Source organism: Ipomoea nil, unplaced genomic scaffold (genome assembly GCF_001879475.1).
Source record: "Ipomoea nil cultivar Tokyo-kokei standard unplaced genomic scaffold, Asagao_1.1 scaffold0188, whole genome shotgun sequence".
Taxonomy (NCBI): Eukaryota; Viridiplantae; Streptophyta; class Magnoliopsida; order Solanales; family Convolvulaceae; genus Ipomoea; species Ipomoea nil.
Window position 1 is genome coordinate 2,986,258 of NW_017616616.1, and position 18,678 is coordinate 3,004,935.

Sequence of the window (18,678 nt, forward strand, 5' to 3'; positions counted from 1 at the left end):
TACGCTTAAGTGTCTAGTACTAAGTATGTATAACACAATACCAATACTGATTGACAACATTCTTACTGTGTACTCCCTACTCGGTCTTATTTTATGTGTTCTATTTACTATTCATTTGTCAAACCAACTATTTATTCTTTACTTATTTTTATTAGCATTTTTTTATAATTTTTAAATTTGATTTTTTGTGTTTAATAGTATTTCCAATGTAGTTTCTAAATATATGAATTTTATATACTAGTTCTAAATTTATATTCTGAACAATTAAATTGTAACTAACTTTTAATCAAGCCTCGTTAACTGAATCCGACACATAAAATGGGACAAAAAGAGTATAAAAATATATATATATATACAAATAACATATCGATAACATACAAAAGTAACAAATATTACCCTACTTTAGCCTGCCAATTATTTCATGGGGAATAAAAGGTTTTGTGGTCCTTCGACTGCAACACGTCACAAATGTTGCAAATGAAATTTACTGTAAATGGTAAGGCAGAATATATATAATTGAAATAAATTTAATATATAATAAATAATTAAGAAAATATAATTTCCACATGGGTCACCTATTAGTTGAACTGTAGTTGCCTTGTGGCTAGGTCCCACACTTCTTTTTTTCATTTTTTTTTTCTTTTGCCATTATTTAAATCAATTAAACCCAACTTGTTGAAGAATTGCCAGACCTTTATAAGCCTTCCACCACATTCCATTTCTTAGTGTATAAAACTATTCACATTTCTTGTGTAAGGTAAGGGAGAGAGAGAGGGGCATAGCCATGGGAAGACAAGCCATTGAGCCTCTAGGCCATGACTATTACTCCGCCACGCCCATCGCCACTTCCTCTACCTCCACCGCCTCGCATTCAGGGGATTATGGCGGCTCGAATTCTCCTTCCACCACCACCATCACTACGACTTCCTCCTCCTCCTCCTCCTCCTCCTCGAGTAAGAGTTCAAAGGGCAATAAAGGGTCGAAGAGAGGTCAAGAAGCGAAAACTGGGGGCGGAAATAAGAAACGGAGAAAAGTTGAGGGCGGGGAGAAACACCCGACTTATCGCGGGGTGCGAAAGAGAAATTGGGGAAAATGGGTGTCCGAAATTAGAGAGCCGAGAAAGAAGTCACGAATATGGCTCGGAACTTATCCAACGGCTGAAATGGCGGCCCGAGCCCACGACGTAGCCGCGCTAGCCATCAAGGGCCACTCGGCTTACCTCAATTTCCCTCACTTGGCTGATCAGCTCCCGCGCCCCGCCTCCAACTCGCCCAAGGACATCCAAGCCGCCGCCGCCATGGCCGCCGAGACCACATTCGACGACAACGACGAGGTAAGCCACGGCGAAAGTATCGAAGCCGAGCCAAGCCGCGCCGAGCTGCCTAGCTCCCAATCCTCGAGTAATTTAACGTCGGAAAGCATGCAAGAATCGCTAAATTCTCCGTCGGGGTACGGCGGCGTCGACGACACATTTTTCGACCTGCCGGATCTCTCCCTCGACGGCGCAAACCAAAATGACCACTACGTCTCCACGTGGCAGCTGGTCGGAGTAGACCCCGGCGGATTCCGGCTAGAGGAGCCGTTTTTATGGGAGTGCTACTAGGTAGCCAGCTAGCTTAGCCGCTTCTTCATCTTCTTTAATAATGTCGTGCCAAACAAACCGCTAACAGAAAAACAACCATTTGTGTAATACAAAGAATTCCGACTGAGAATAAAATTATAAAAATACCCCTCAAGAAAAAAATCATGTTCATACAATTCTATCATCAAAAAGATTCTCCAGGTTTGCTATTCGCTTTAGAATAGTTTTTGTAGATTTGTTTTTTTTTTTGTTGTTTTTGCTAACAAGTCCCTCAATTCTTGTGAAATTGCGTCAAGAGCAGTTAACTTTTTTGTAACCTTTCTTGTATGGGCTTGTGCAGTGTATCTGATGTGCATAAATCATAATCCAATTGAAATAAGTTAGTCCCAATTAAATTTTGTTGTCTTCTTTTCTTTGGAGGGTTTGAAGGAGACAAAAGTTTATTTCATCCCCAAGGCCTGGAAGCCACTCAAATCTAATTAAATGACTTTATACACCACATTTTTGGCTTCTATCGATCACACAAATTTGTTTACCTTATTCAGCAATATAACAAATTTTTACAATGGAAGGCAATCGTTTTCAGGTTTTTCCCCAACCCAGAACAAGAATGTCTGGTTCAAGAATAAATAATTGGGCTAATTAAGGGGAAAAAATATATTATTTTCTTTAATTAAAAAGTTGAGGGTGGTAAATGTGATTTAGTTTAATTTGGAGGGCATTGGGGAAATCAAGGATCCAATGATTGAGGGGGAAGGATGCATATAGTACAGACATTTTATTTTACCTACCTTTAATTTATTGGTCCACAAATCATATAAATGGTTGAATTCATGATTTGTTTCACTCTAAATTCAACATATTTAATTGAAGTTTAAGCAAATTATTAGAGGTTATAAAGTAAGCCAAGAAAAAGATATTTCATCAACTATAAACCTTGCATAAATTATCACATGTGCAAAATAAACCTTCCTAATAATAATGTATAATGAAATGCCAATAATGCAGGTGTCGCGTCACATTACTATATCACACGTTTCTCGTTTCTATAATTTAAAACTAATAACGATATTTAAAATATTGTTCAATTTAAGCAAATAATAATAATATTGTTCGAGTTTAATGCTATTTATCTTATTGATTCAGGTATTTCGAGATACTGGGTTTAGTAAACGGTTCGATCTACAGATACTTGTTAGACTTGGTGAAATTACATTTTGCATTATTAGTGTATCTGAGTTAATTTATGACTCCATATCCTAGTCTCACTGTGAATATACTCCCGTAATATGTATTCTTTGAACTTGATTCATTGAATACAATTATTCAGTTCTCATCTGCATCATGAATATATAGGATCTGATGCGTTATATTCCACATCAACTCATGACGAAATCTTGAAATTTATAGCTCATAAAGTTTGGGTTAATCTTAATTGCAACTAATAATAAATATCTAACTTTATTTTCACCCAACACTTGCAACGCGCGCGCGTGTGTGTGTGTGTATATATATATATATATATATATATATATATATATATATATATATATATAGAGAGAGAGAGAGAGAGAGAGAGAGAGAGAGAGTTGAGAGTTTGAGAGTTGAGACTTGAAATTAAAGGCATGATATAAGTAATTGGTAGTGAGGAGTGACATAGGCATCACTATCATCTATGTGTTGTTTAAATTGCATATATATATATATATATATATATATATATATATATATATATATATATAGTGTATTTTGATATTAGTGGGAGAGGATTTGAAGGTGTTATTGGGATGAGTGGCAAAGAAATGAGACAAACCAAATCCTCTATGGACCCTATCAAATCTTGTATACCAAAGTATTTCTTATTCTAATTTAATTACCTTGGGCCCAATCGTGTTGCTAATTATTTGAGCACATTTAATATCTTGAAACTACACATCACCAACTTCTATGCTTATGCCTTTTACCATTATATTACACTTTTTTGACAGGAAAAGAAAATATCATTAAAAGTCACTTAAGTCATGAATTATAACATAAGAAATAAGATGAGGTTCAGAATTATTCCAGACTCTACTAATAAACTGCGTAGAAACGAAACTAGCTAGAAGATGAGCAATCGAATTGGCTATTCGAAACACAGTGTAATTGGTCAATCAATTCAAAAATAAGTTCATAAAATTGATTTGTTTTGCTAACAACTGTACTACATGTCTGCATAGTGCAAGAAAGTTCAAATTATGTAGGCCAATTATTGTAAATTTTTACATAAAAATAAAATATAATTGCAATAATAAATATTTATTAGTATTACATCATACAGTTGAATGTATGACATACTGATTTTGTAGTATAATGTGGAATCTGCTATGTCCAAATGTATGAAGTTAATTATTCTTTTAATTTTATACTTCATTTTATGCATGGGACCCATGTGTTAATTATACTCTTGATTAAACATTATTTATTTTGATTATAGCATTAATTATTGGGATATCAGATCTTATAATATAGATTAATTATTTTATTTTATTTGTTTGTTTGTCATTGGAGTTGAGATGCATCTTGAATTCTTGATTGTGTTAATATAAAATAATCTGGAATATCAGTACTGAAAGACATCATTATTTTCTTTAAAATAATTTTCCAATTATACTCTGTAATAGATTCCATGTAATATAATAACATCCATCAAGGAAATTTAATAATGTTTGCATACCTTATTTGATATTCTCACCAAGGTTGTACCCGCAGAGTTTAATTCTTTTTTTTAAAAAAAAAAAAATTAGGTAACCTCAACTTCACTTGTCGGACTAATCCTAAGTTCACAGGACTCCATTGGTAAATCGCGAGTCTTCATGTGCACACAAGGGATCCAATTCAGATTTTCTAAGTGAGCTTAGAGCCCCATACGGCCACCTCCAGTCATGACCTTTAAATCAGACGATGAACCAACTATGTTAAGTCCAGGGGCACAGAGTTTAATTCTTATTTAGGGAAAAGTATGACATTGAACTCTTTAATGTGGTGTACTTAGTCGTCCTACAGAGTTTAATTCTTATTTAGGAAAAAATATAACCTTGAACTCTTTAATATGACGTATCGGTTCCACAAAGTTAAATTCTTATTTAGTGAAAAGTTTGATCTTAAACTCTTTAATATGACGTACCTAATCTTTATAAGAATTGTACTAGCAGTCTGCTTACCGACGATTATGTACTCTTTAATGTTTGTGTATAGCTTTGATTATTGTTAGAGAATTATATATTATAAAGAGAGAACTGTTGGAGTTGCCTTTGAATCATCTTTAATTTTCCCACATGATGTATATCTTTAATTTAATTTTATTAAACTTAATAATTTGGCAAAAAGATTAAGTTGGTCAAAAAAACCAAAAGAAAATGTTAATTATTTAAGGTACAACTTCTGGTTTCATTGTATATAACTTAGTTTTGAATATTGTTAGATCTAAATATGACTCGATTCGTCATTATAAATTTATAATTATTGGGAGAATCATAACTAAAACCAAATAGATGGTATTATAAATTCTCTTATTAATTATTAGGTTAATATAATCTTATTTGTATCAAATCTTATACTGTTTGATATAATTTTATTTGATTAGTTCATTGATGTATGATGGATCGGAGTTAATCAATTTAGGAGTAATTAATGAATATGAAATATCTTGACACTTGGTTTATCTACTCATGAAATAATTAGGAATGACAACGGATACAATATATAATTGTTAAGTTATTTTGAACTCAAAACTGAGTATATCAAGTATATCAAAAAGACTTGAATAATAGTTACCTGAATATCTGTATATCCGTCTCAAATCTTATTAACCACTACTCGAACCTGTCCTATTTAGGTTTAGGAGGATCAGGTACCCAGTATTACCCAACTTATTGTCATTTCTAAGAATAATACAAAATTTAATTGGTGCAAACAATTTTAGTGTAAATAATATTTTTCACTAGGTTGACATAGTGTGTGTATCCAAGAAACAATAATTGAAAGTTCCAATGTAAAATTATGCATATTGTGACTATCGAATATTATTGAATCAACGACTTAAAAGTTGTAAATATTGACTAAAATATATTAGTATTTAATCATTATTAGAGTTGAATTCTTTGTTGGTATACCGTATATGCCACAATTTACCTCCTCTGATCCACATTAAACCAAAGATTTAAAAATTGTAAATATGGACTCTTTTTTTAAAAAAATTTATATTGACTTAAATATAATAGAGTATTGACTATAATAAGTAAAAGTAAAGTCTCACAGCATGAGATCGAGTTACATGATATGATAGACATTCAATAATGCTATTCAGAGTTGAATTTCTTGTACATATGTATCACAATTTACCTCATTTGGTCCACAAGGTTTAAAGGCTGGGTAGCAAAATAAGACCTTCCAGAGCTAAACTTTGAAGTTCAACCTTTCATTTAGTAATACATACACTCTTTTTTTTTTTTTTTTGAAGTAATACATACACTCTAACTGATCAAAATTTTAAAAACTTTTACGCTTTTTTACCTCAAAAACTAATATTACTCATGTTTTATACCAGGAAAGACCTCAAAAAAGACCTGCGACATATCATCTACATACTACACCTCATAAGTTGCTTATTTATCTTTTTGAAGCTAAGTATATTTTGCTAGAAGATTATTAAGGTTTTCTTAGTATTATTAGAGCAAATCATCGATGACATCAAACATATTTTGTGGCTTTTCTTCCTTTTTTTATTGTGTTTGGCATGTAAAATAAGTAACAAAGAGAACATGCCCTAAAGCAAACTCTGCATCAAAAGCATTTAACTTAGTCACTACTACTATTTGCAAAAAAAGTGAGACAAATATAAAGAGAAAGCATTTGTTCCTTTTTCTATATAGGTTTTTTCTTTTTCGCCCCTTCATTTTCATTTCTTATCACTAAAGTTTAAAAATAAAATAAAAAAGGAAAAGAAAAAAGAAAGAAAGAGGCAAGAGCCAAGAGGTGATTTGATTCTTTTCTTTCCACCCCACTCCCTACATGTACCTCGTGGTGATGTGCTACTCTTTCTTGACTATAAACCAAACTTTTTCACCAATAAAATGCCGTACATTATTGTCACATCCATCGTACCACTAAAATAAGAGACAATATATCCGAAAGGTCGAAATAATTGAGTGAGTAAAATATGATTTTTGTATTAAAAAAATTACATTTACGATTCTTGTCACAGTGTTTAATAAAATTTACTCAGTGTTTAATAGCTACGAGTTTCTCTCATCATTCAAAATAAAAAGGAGGCAAGGAATAAAGTGTTTAAATAATTAATTAAGTTTATTATTTTTTAAAATTGACTAGTTAACTTTATAAAACTTTTACAATCTTAATCAACAATAGTACTAATGGTATGTAATACAATCATATTTGGTATACATAATTATATCTGATACGGTCAATACCATTGACACTATCATATTGCAGTTCCCAAATTGGTGACTCACCCTTCTTTCTAAGTTTTAGAATTCAATATTTATGTTGTGAGTTAATTTCATTTTTTGTCTTATTTTATAGCTGATAGTCCACCTTTAATTTTTCTTTTTCAAAATATTCTTATTTGATCAAGGTATTATTGTAGCATTATTAATTTTTTTTTTCCTTCGTCAACAAAATCGTTGAAATACAAAGACATTTTGATCCTTTTTTATACAAAGTTAGTTGACCCGCTATATTTTTATTTTTAATTTTTTGAAAAAAAAAAATCATATATAATTGAAATCTAAATGTCCTTGTATTTTATGAAATTTAACCGGTTTTGTTAATGGAATATATATAAAAAATGATCATGTTACAATAATATTAATACCAAAGAGGGATGTTATGAAAAAAAAAAAAATTAACTGTATTTTAAATTAATTGATAAGTTAAATTGTGTCTCGAAATTGAATTATTTATATATGATCCGTATAAAACGGAGTGCATCAGATCAAGTGGGCAAGAAATCATCGTCCAACCACGTACTACATGTGTTAATGTTGATTCTTGATTGCAACTTAATTATGCCATAATATTTTGGGTTTTGAATATTAAAAAATCATTAATTTTGCATAATTAACAGACAACACATTAATCGCAATCTTTTGTCGTATTTAATTTCAAAGCTTTCACACTCGATGCTGACCTGATCGCAAACAAATCACGCAGAAAACGCAGCATATATATATTAACACATATCAAATTAGCAAAAAATAAAAATTAAAAATCTACTAATCAAATAAGAACAAATAAAATCAAGCCTATAATATATAAGTTATTGACGACTAGTGCCATGAAGTGACTCTCTAAAGGAGAAGCCGTCATGGGTTCAAGCCCGATTGAGGGCGGTATTGACTCTATACATAATTGTATAGTATAATACATATAAATTCTTAACATAATACACATGAACTCTTAACGTAATACACATAAACTCTCAGGACGCACAATGCATTGTGCACGGCAATATAATTTGTCTGCTTCAATACTACACTCTTTGTGCTTCAATATGTTAAGAAAGTAATTATAAACATAATTTGTCTACTTCAATACTACTACACTCTTTGTGCTTCAATATGTTAAGAAAGTAATTATAAACAGATACTAGATTAACCCTGATATCAGATATTAAACTGATAAAAACATATACTACACTTGATTTTAGCCAATTCAAAAGGTATGAGTCTCACAATTTTGTACATAGCCCTTTTGTATGAAACTCACATGCAGGTGTCTCTCTTCATTTGTCACTTTGTCTAACATGAGACTGACAACCCAGAAAACTTTGTATTCATCAACTCCGATCCTTTTCTGTATAAGAAAGACATCATTGGACACAATACGAGGAGTTCAAAACTTCGTAGATGTATGTTATGTGGTCCGTTTAATTTGTAACAAGAGAAAACAACTTTCTATTTTTAATTAGATTTTGTGTAGTAACTTGAATATGGATGAGAGAATTATTCTTAGGGTGCAGTATGGCATCATACAAAATATTAGGTGAGCTAATATACAAGAGCGGGTTACTCAATGCATATTCCTAGATAATTACTATGGGGTTCTCTGGTCATAAAATGTTTGTTGAAAAAGAGATCAGAATAATTCTTTCCACCACAAAATATAATTATAAGTTGAAATTGTTTTTTTTTTTTTTTTTGTTGGCATTAGATATGTATATGTCCCTTATCTGTTGAATGGCAACATGTCATGTTACTATGATGAATGCACCCATCATTTTCCTATGTATACATTGGATGGCATTGCACTCATATTTCCTGCTCATCATCACTTTCTTATTGTCTTTAGTTATTATGATTGGATTTTGTTTTTCTCTTAATTGAACGCGTGGAACAATGGTAGAGTCCATTCTCCATATATATCATGTGAAATAGTTATACCATGAATTCAGGTGCAAAATACATAATTTACATACTGAATGTTCACAATTTTGTAAGCATTCAATATGTAAAATGTAAATTGAAAACATTCAGTATGTAAATTGTGTATTTTGGACACAAGTCCACCAGATAATTTGCCTATCATGAGATAACCATGCCAAGAGTACTTCAAATTTGATTCTTTGTAAAAACTGTCTATTAACATTTTCAGTTTGAACATATAATAAGCTAGCTAAGTTAATTTATCTCTCACTTTGGATTATTAGATTTCTTCACGAATCATTTGGATAAGATATCCGATATGAGTGTAAAGTGTCACTTAAATTTAAGGGAAGAACTCATCTCAAAAGACTAGTTAAATAAACGAGAGAGCCCATCGAGATTAAGTACCACACACATAATATCTTGATGTGAGATTGTACCGAGTGTAGGCAACATCCTACTAGAAACATACCAGCTGACTTGTATCATTCTTTAAAATATGATATTACAATATAAATACATAGTTCCAGGTCCTAATACTAACAACACTTACAGGTCCACCCTAGATGTTAGCTCAAACATCTTCATCAAAGAAAAGATGTGCTCTCAAAATTGTATAAGCATGATGCCAGTAAGAAGCTGTGAGTGAAATATGCAGACCAGAGGGTTCTGCTGTACTTACTCACCTATCCTTGTGCAGAACGTCGAAAATAATACCTGCATGAATATAACGCAACAAGAACTAGTCTGAAAACCATAAGAAGAAGGAAATTGAAAACCAACTGCCTATATAATATTTCGAGGTTTGTACTTTGTAGCGAATAATGTTTTGAAAACGCACCTAATAACATCGTTAATTGCATAAAGATACAGCATACATGCAAGAGAGAGAGAGAGAGAGAGACATACACAAAAATCTTTACACCAAACATGGAAGCATATTTCCGCAGAAGGCGCTCAATTGTGTACCATTCTGACCTGTCAGTCCCATCCTGATAGCCGATTCGTGGCATGTGGATTGATGCTTGAAACCACCAAATAGCAATGGCAAAACAGTAACAAAATTAAAACTAAAATCAAAATTCATCTATGTGCAACAAAGAGCTCAAACACAAGTGTTCCACAGGCAGCTAAAGGCATAGATGAGAAATCGAGAAATAACATAAACAGCAGAATAGTTCTATTGACAAACATCAAGGGAAGAGGTGGGGGTGGGTTCACACAATGAGACCTAGAAATCAAAGTTGTAGTTGCTAAATGAACCCACTGCACTGACATCATATTCATAAGAATATATATAAGATAAATAGCAACATCATGAGATAATAGAACCAAAAATACCAGACTTCTGAGCAGCCACATAAGATGCTTTCAACAGGCAATCTTCTAAGCTCGGGATAGATATATTACTCCTGGGGACTTTTCTCCTAGGATTGTATGATTGAACAACAGCCAAAGCAACCCATTGAGGAATATGAGGTGAGGTATTGTCATTACTGTCACCATTACAATCATCTGTACCGCAACAATAATATCCAATTAAAAGTTAAGAAACATTGCAACTCCCAGGAGACTGGAAATGAATAAAAATAAGGTTACTGACAAGAAATGAGCATATTCCGATAAAAATAAATAAATAATAATAATAAAGTTGAAATGAACAGGAGAAAATTTCCATTTTTTTAGTTAACTACTTTTACTATCTTAGGTTTGAACACTAGTTGAATTTAAAGGTTTCCTGTATCTTCATTCCTAATAGGATCTTCCTAGACAGCTCTCAACTTTAAGAGTCCAGGTAAAAAGCACCCTTCTATTTCTTCATCAATAGAGTATAATGCTGTAATCATTTACGTATGTAGCTTCTGCCAAGTGAACCTACATAAAAAAGATCACATTTAACAAACAAATGATAGATGGGGATGCAATTTGATTATCTCCATGCTTGTCATTCTGTCAGCATTGATCTCCGCTAGAGGTGATCATGTGGTTTCTCTTCAATAAACACTAACAAATATGTTGAAGTTCAGTCTCTAACTCAGCATACAACTTGCTCCCTCCCGACTTCCCCGGTCAAGATTTTGGAGTGATATTACAAACTGAAATAAAACCTTTTGGCATTGCTTAACCTGGGGAAGTGGGGAAACTTTCATCTCTACATTCTATACTTGGGTTAAAAGCACATTAACCTGAATAAATTTAATCAAAAGTATTTACCTCTAATTTCTATAAGATGGAGATCACCTATGTGCAGATCACCAAATTCAGATGCTCGTTCATATGCCATAGGGATGCTTGCTGAAAGCCTAGCAAGTGCATTAAACATTCCTCCATGGCCCCAGTTTCCTGAGTCATCAACACAGCTGCCAAAATAATGTTAGCCATTAGGAAATCACAATCTTGTGAAACACCTTCCTCTAATAAACTGGTGCAGCAAGAATAGGCGTTTTAGGTAAGTACTATCTTGGGGCCATGCGGCCCATGCCCATGCATACCTGAATATAACTGTAGGCTCTGATGGACACGCCTTTGAGGGAAGTGTGCAATCCCCATAAACAAAATGGACAGAACCAGAATCTGATTTAATATCCTTATCATCAGGGCACACTGGATCTTTCACAGACAATGAATGATAGCCTAGAGCTTCCCATTCAGACAGTTTTTTCTCCTCTGCCCTTTTCCTTGCAGCTTCTGCTTTTAGATGATTCTCCTCTACCAATCTTCTCCTACTTCCCAGCTCCATAATTGGAGTATTATTTGCCTGCAATACTTCCTTGAACTTTTCAATCCAAGATTGATATGAATTCTCATCTTCAACAGGATCATTATCAACGGGATCTGAAATTCCCTCAGTGATAGAACAACTGCCATTGACTATGTCCATACAATTCATCTCAAACTTCTTGTCAAACTTGTCCAATTGTTGCTGCTTGCGGAATGAAATTACTTTTTCAGCCATTGCAGTTAACTCACTCATATCCACCTTATCAGAGTTTTCTTTACTCATGTCCATAGGATCTAGCATCTGTAAGCCAAGTACAATGGATCGCAAATCACCAGCTTCCACTCCTTCCGTCTCTTTCTCACCCCTATCTATAGTATCCTCTCCTATAATATTGTGGCTCAGCCGTAGCTTTCGATATGCCCTTCGCATAATGACCTGCACAGATTGATATTCAACTGTAAACCCAACAGATAAAACATGGAAGTAGATTATCATATCACATACCTCCTCCACTGTCCTCCTGGTAACTAAGTGAATGGATAAAACATCCTTCATTTGACCAATCCGGTGAGCACGCTGCAGAGCCTGCTTGTCCACCTGGGGATTCCAATCCTGTTCATAAAAAATAACCTGCACCCTATGCACTTGTAAGAGAATTGATACTTGAAAGAAATCTATACCCATGACAGGGCCACATGGTGACAGGGATAACAACATAAGCAATCTCAGTCTGCAGCACCAGTATAAAAAAATAAAAATAAAAAAGCCGATTCGCAGTTGTGAGGAATTTCAGAAAGGACAATTATTTGATATTAATTACACTAGTGTCAAGCAATCAAATTCTCCATTTTTCTGATTTAAATGCTACATCATTCATAATAGATACGTATTAATTATCGGTCTCAATCCTAATATCTCAACTATGCACCAAGCAGCTCAGGGGTTTTATCATCATCTCTTTAAAACAGAAAATACAGCCCACTTCAATATGACCATGATAGGAAACCTAGAAGTTGGATAACTTTATTTTAAAAATAACTTGTCCCAGTCTATGGATGTTAAGCATGGTAAAATGGACAAGTACTCAAATGGTAATTGTTATATCATGGATTAAATTCCTAGAAGATCACACACAACTTCCATGAAACCAGCATGATACAAGAGCCTTGTGCAATAGGTTCAGTTTTACAACTTTTGCGACTGGCAATCATGGAAGTTCTTTGGAGGAAAAAAAATAGTTTACTTAAGTGCACTTCTGAAGTTTGATATTTTCTTCACAGGTCTCATAGTTCAGATTTAAATTTGCCAATCCCCATATAACTCAGTTGTGCCATACTCACTGTATCAGCAGCCACGAGATTCAATCCAACCCCTCCAGCTCTTGTTGAAATCATAAAGACAAATGCTCCCTGCTGATCAGCTTCTGAATCTGAGCTTCCTTTGGCTGATGTCTGGCCAAAACTTCTTATTGCAGCAAATCGTTCCTCTGCCCGAATTGAACCATCAAGACGCTCATATGAATATTTTCTCAGTTCCAGAAAATCCTGCATAAGAAAATAGTATACAAGATTTTGAACAGAAATGCACTCAACCCTTAATCAGAACCAGTATCAAATATACCTGGAGTATATCAAGAGTTTGGGTCATCTGAGCAAAAAGAAGAACACGATGTCCAGAAGCATGCAACTTCTGGAGTAGATGATCCAAAACTAGAAGCTTGCCGCTGCCCTGCCCGAATGAATTATCAAATATATCAATGACCACAAGATGGTGAAAGCACAAGACTAAATGAGGGAAAATGTAAAAGATCTCTAAAAAATGATAATAGTCTTCTGTATGTTGATGCAGGATAATATTCTTTTATAAGTTCAATTCAGGATAAGAATATAAGATGAATATCAGAACTCAGGCCCATATCTCCATTCCAGTTCAAAGAATAAACTTTTAATAGTCTTACTACAAGCAAAGTGAAGATAACCTTACCTGAACCAGGTGCTCACCCTCTTCATATGGTTCAGGCTCAATACCGGGAAAAAGGTAAGGGTGACTGCATGCTTTTCTTAGCTGTATTACCTGGAAGAGAAGCAGATCACAGTTTCATAATGAAAGCATGAATATATTTTGATAATATAAGAACCCTCAAAAAGAGTTACTTAAATAGTAAAATGCATGACAAAAGTTCTTCCTAAAGAAGAATAACATTACTGTAAGCATCCCAATCTCAAAAGTGCAAACCAGCATGAAAACTTTTTTATGTTATTTTGCTTCTTTAAATTCTAAAAGAAGTCCTATACTTTCTAAAGCACTGGGTCCAACAATGGATGTAATTAAAACAAAAATTATTCTCTGAAACAATTTTGTGGACTAGAGAGGAGACTAAACTAAAATTATTAGCTTACAATATTCTGTAATGACCTAGTTGAGCCTCCAGAAGAAAGAGCTAGTAACTGGGGTAATTCCTTCCTCAATATTGACATATATACCTTCTTCTGCAGTGCCACCAAAGGTGCCATCCTATCAATGAAATTTTTAGAAGCATGCAAAATATAGCAACAACATTACAGTGGCTAGCAAAAATAAGAATACATTGATTTCCATCATTTGAGTAACTGGTGGTAACCAGAATAAAAGCTAAAATAAGGTATTGCAAACTATACTGAGGAACTTACACTGTTATCTCAGTAAGAGATGGCAGTACAAGAGTTCCAGATTCAATCAGTTGATTTTTAGTTCTTCTAAGCATAAAGGCCCCAAGTATATATTTCAAAATTTTGAGTTGTCCCTTGGCTTTTTCTGCATTATAGCCTATCAGATTAATCATAACTGGAGTAAGAACAGAATGATGACATGATTGTTGCCAATGGCAATCAATGATTTGGAAAGACATAAAATGAGTAAGAATGATATACCTTAGCAAGCATAAAATTGATTCACAGAAAAAGAAATAGTAATACGTCATGACTCATAAGTATTGGTTACTTATCTCACCTCATAGCCAGTACATTTTGTCATACTATTTGTATGAGAATCATGCATCAAAATACTCATGTACAGCAGAACATTTTTCATTAATGTAGTTTTACATGCATATGTATTTGTGTGGGACACACAAATTTCCTTTCCGCTACAATATAGCGGTTGGTGTAGATGATTCGAGTGTGCGCATACATACATATATATAATGTAGAGTGCCCTTAGCAATCTGCCTCCTTGTTGAACAATTGTCAAGGCAACTTGTGACACAAAATGACATTCATGCCACAAGTGCTTATGTCTATGATTATATGAAAATGAAGAGATAGGGAAAACAGCATTTTCAATGGTGGAGAAAAGAAGGAAAAATAACAATGGAAGAATATACACAAACAAATTATGCCAAGAAATCCATGTGAGGTTATGCAGACATCCTAGGATTCAATATTCATAGACTACTGTAGAAATAAATATGTGAGCCCAGTAAGAACTAAGGTTGTGAAGAAAGTAGGAGTAAATGCTTATGACGTGGATTCATATCAGATAAAAATGTTTTACATGAAGGATCTCCAGCTTCCTTGAATGCAGAGAGGAACTGCTCTGATGTTCCAAAAATTGAAGGCATACAGAAGTGCATCAATGCCCAAAGTTCAGAAAGATTGTTCTGTATAGGTGTGCCAGTCATCAGTAATTTTCTTGGCATCAAAAACTGCTCTTTGAGGACATTGTACAGGACCTGTTAAAATATTATTTTGCAAAGAAGATATAACTTGCAGCCAAGTAACAAATAATAATAGCAACAACAACAAAATAGTAGTAGTAGTAGTAGTAGTAGTATTTAGCATGTTCTAGTATCTGGCAATGTATAATTTACATTATATATTTAAAATGATGGAACCAAATGCAAATCATTTTAGTCATTGCATCTAAAAATTAATCTGTTAAACCAAAAACAAGAGCAAGGGGTTGGGGAATTCACATCTGCCCCATAGGTATCCACCCTTATCTGACCTGCACAGGACGGGTTTGGATGTAAAAAATTCACCCGCAGTGGGTGATGAATCTAATTCAAATTTTAAGATTGTACTCACCAGTCCACTTGACCCACCATATATTTTTAATATACTAATTATAAGTAACATTTGTGTGTGTGTAACTGTGTACACATACAATAGTCATGTTAATTTTAATATTAAGGTAATAATATGTGATATATTGATAATATTTTTAAATACAAAATTTATATATAAAATTGAAAATTTATATAGTATAATTTTGTTATTTTAACAAAATTTGTGAATATAGAGTTATTCAAATTTTTAGAATATTACAAGTAATTTTGTTAATTATATTGAAATAAAAATTTTATAAAATTTGACATATAACAAGTAATTATAATTAATTTATTATTTAAAAATGTACTATCTTGAAGTGGATACCCGTAGTGGGTCAGATGTTTATGTTTTAAAATTCCTCCCTAGGTGTGATGAGAGTTGGGCAGTAGATATAAGGTCCTCCAATCCAAATTCACTCCATGCTATCCCTACTGGGTAAGATTCTCTCAACAAGAACAGCCCATAATGCATAAGGGATTAAGGGTATTGCACAATCACATAGATGCTGACTCAAATGTGGTGTGCTAAATTAGGAAATGTTGACATCTCATGACCAGTCATACAGACCCTAAATAACATATGAAATGCTAAGAAAGTAGCTAAAAACTTAGAACATACACTGCTCGTATTCTTCAATCTTTGTGCTTCATCAATTATTACATAATGCCATGGAACTTGGGAAAGAAATTCTTGATCAATCAATGCAATCTCATAAGTTGTTAATAGAACATCAAATGGTAATGATGGCATCTGTAAGACCTGTGGTAAGCAGCAAAAAGGATCACCACATAACAAGTAACACAAAGAAAGGTAATGATGGCATCTGTAAGATCTGTGGTTAACAGGTAAAAATCACAGCATAACACGCAACACAGTAACAGATTAAACTAGTGAAAAGCAAAACCAATCACACTAGTACCACATCTTACATCAGGCAGTGACTCCTTGGAAGCATGCTCATACATTTTCCTACGCAGACTGCGGCGATGCTCTTTCTCCCCAACATAGTGGGTTACTTTCAGCTTTGGAGCAAAGTTAGCTAACTCACACTTCCAACCATCAGTCACACTAAGTGGGCATAGTATTACTGCAACACTTTCAAACATACACTAATCATCCAAAAAAAATGGCTGCTCCAAGCTCAATGCTTACAAGCTGATTAAAAATAAAAATAAATAAGGTGGTTCTCTACTCACAAAACGGCCCATTAGACTTCTGTGAAACCTTTAAGTAGCTCAAGAGCGATATTGCTTGCAGTGTCTTTCCCAATCCCATCTGCCAATTAACAATTCATACCAAAAACAAGGATACATATAACATGTGTGTAAATATACTGAGAGGACAAATAATTATGCATTAAATTCAAATTCAAACCACATATTTCTGCAATTTTCAAGCATTCTCATTGCAAACAGATAAACTATCGTCAGTTTAAGAAAATCGATGACGAGACTCAATCATCGACGGCCATACCTCATCCCCTGCAGATAGATAAACAATAAATAGTCATAAATTAGTTTCAGAAAATTAAGCTTGTGAAAGTAAATTTCAGTTTTCCAGTTTCTCCCACTTACCGAGAATGACATTGACGCCGAGACGATATCTTCGGATGAGCCATGAGACTCCTTCAACTTGGTGCGGCTTGAGCGTCGCTTTGAGTCCCAAGTCGGCGGAGCTAAGCGGAGCGTCTACGGCGGTTGAGTCATCGCCGTGTATGTACTTCGCCGCCGCTATGAGTCGCTGCTCGTAATTCATGCCGGCCGGTAGCTCTGAGTGGACTAGCCGGTTGAGACGCAAACACCGACTGAATATAATTTTTACGTTTCCGGCACCGATTTGAGTAACGTGGCAGTTTCAGGAGTCGGGCTGAGTTGAGTCAAGCAAAATGACGGGGGCAAATTGAAAATAAATTTTTTTTAAAAATAACTAAATATCTATATTTTCGTAACTTTTTCATATGAGATGTCACAAGTTTAAAATTAAGTATATTAAAAATTCAAAGTATAATGACTGAAGACAAGTATACTCATATTATGCATAACTCTTATTACATGTTTAAATTTGTGTGACGAAAATAAATCTAAATTCAAATTATAATTTATTTTTTTTATCAATCAAAACATGGTACGTCAATTTAAGCTATCATGTTCTATATAATATAAGTATTAATATTTAATATATGAATGATCAATTAAATCTGTCAATTAAAGCAAGATACATTGATATCAACAACCCAAAATAAATAATACATCTTCAATTTGTAACTCTATTTTTCTGAAAAGTGGAAATATTTTTTTGGGGCCATTACTTTATGTTAGCAATATGTTCCAACCAAAACCATAGGTTGGTTTATTGCTGATTAGGTCTCAATGCAAGATTTATGTGCACAATATTACAAGTGTGAGTTATGATAGATGTATTGGCTGGCATGTAAACTATGAGCAACATATATGTTTATCTTATTGTAATCATTTGTCGGTCTATATTTACATAGTATATACTCTCAAGTAGTAAATGCTTGTATGGAATATTCTCTGGATGTATCGTCTCATTACATTTCATATATTAGCTCAGTATCCTATCGTCTCATTGTGGAGAATAATTTCTGAGCATCATCGACCTCATAACATACCGACACGGCTTTAAATAAAACATGATGAGTAGGGTAGGGTATATACTGTACCTACCCGCCTTTCAGACTCACCCCGATCATTTTAGGTTGGGAAATGTCACCCGACCCTCTCTATCGAGGCCTTAGCGATGTTCCTCAGCCCGAACCCAGTGGCCGCAAGAACGGGAGGTCAGGAATCCTATAACACGTGGAGGAATCAGTATCACTTCGGGCCTGCCTGTGTGCATATG

At 33.8% G+C, this 18,678-nt stretch overlaps 2 protein-coding genes across 6 annotated transcripts; one reads left to right on the top strand and one right to left on the bottom strand.

The window, feature by feature from the left end:
• Positions 1–699: 699 nt before the first annotated feature.
• LOC109183143 (ethylene-responsive transcription factor ERF034-like) lies at positions 700–1,994 on the top strand. The gene has a single exon (XM_019333330.1). It carries the CDS (start codon positions 785–787, stop codon positions 1,601–1,603), a length of 819 nt encoding a protein of 272 aa, XP_019188875.1. The 5' UTR covers positions 700–784; the 3' UTR covers positions 1,604–1,994.
• Positions 1,995–9,468: 7,474 nt separating this feature from the next.
• Positions 9,469–17,721, bottom strand: LOC109183151 (probable helicase CHR10). 5 transcript variants are annotated; one of them, XM_019333344.1, is made up of 18 exons: positions 17,391–17,721; positions 17,290–17,297; positions 17,013–17,091; positions 16,746–16,903; positions 16,435–16,575; positions 15,260–15,437; positions 14,398–14,533; positions 14,128–14,242; positions 13,712–13,801; positions 13,349–13,456; positions 13,069–13,272; positions 12,233–12,358; positions 11,499–12,163; positions 11,221–11,366; positions 10,348–10,521; positions 9,916–10,030; positions 9,688–9,723; positions 9,469–9,632 (listed from the first exon to the last, which is right to left on the bottom strand). In XM_019333344.1, exons 1-17 carry the CDS (start codon positions 17,569–17,571, stop codon positions 9,693–9,695), a joined length of 2,655 nt encoding a protein of 884 aa, XP_019188889.1. In that variant the 5' UTR covers positions 17,572–17,721; the 3' UTR covers positions 9,469–9,632; positions 9,688–9,692. The 5 variants fall into 5 exon arrangements, with proteins under 5 accessions (XP_019188889.1, XP_019188882.1, XP_019188894.1 ...); XM_019333337.1 differs by having other exon boundaries at positions 9,469–9,723; XM_019333349.1 differs by having other exon boundaries at positions 9,469–9,723; positions 17,191–17,297; positions 17,391–17,482.
• Between the last annotated feature and the right edge of the window lie 957 nt (positions 17,722–18,678).

Coding starts and splice junctions, on each gene's coding strand:
- LOC109183143 (XM_019333330.1), top strand. CDS start 785: ATGGGAAGACAAGCCATTGAGCCTCTAGGCCATGACTATTACTCCGCC.
- LOC109183151 (XM_019333344.1), bottom strand. CDS start 17,571: ATGAATTACGAGCAGCGACTCATAGCGGCGGCGAAGTACATACACGGC. Junction 14,243..14,397: donor TCTCTTACTGAGATAACAGT/GTAAGTTCCTCA, acceptor TTTCATTGATAG/GATGGCACCTTTGGTGGCAC. Junction 10,522..11,220: donor CCATCTTATAGAAATTAGAG/GTAAATACTTTT, acceptor GTTGCGGTACAG/ATGATTGTAATGGTGACAGT.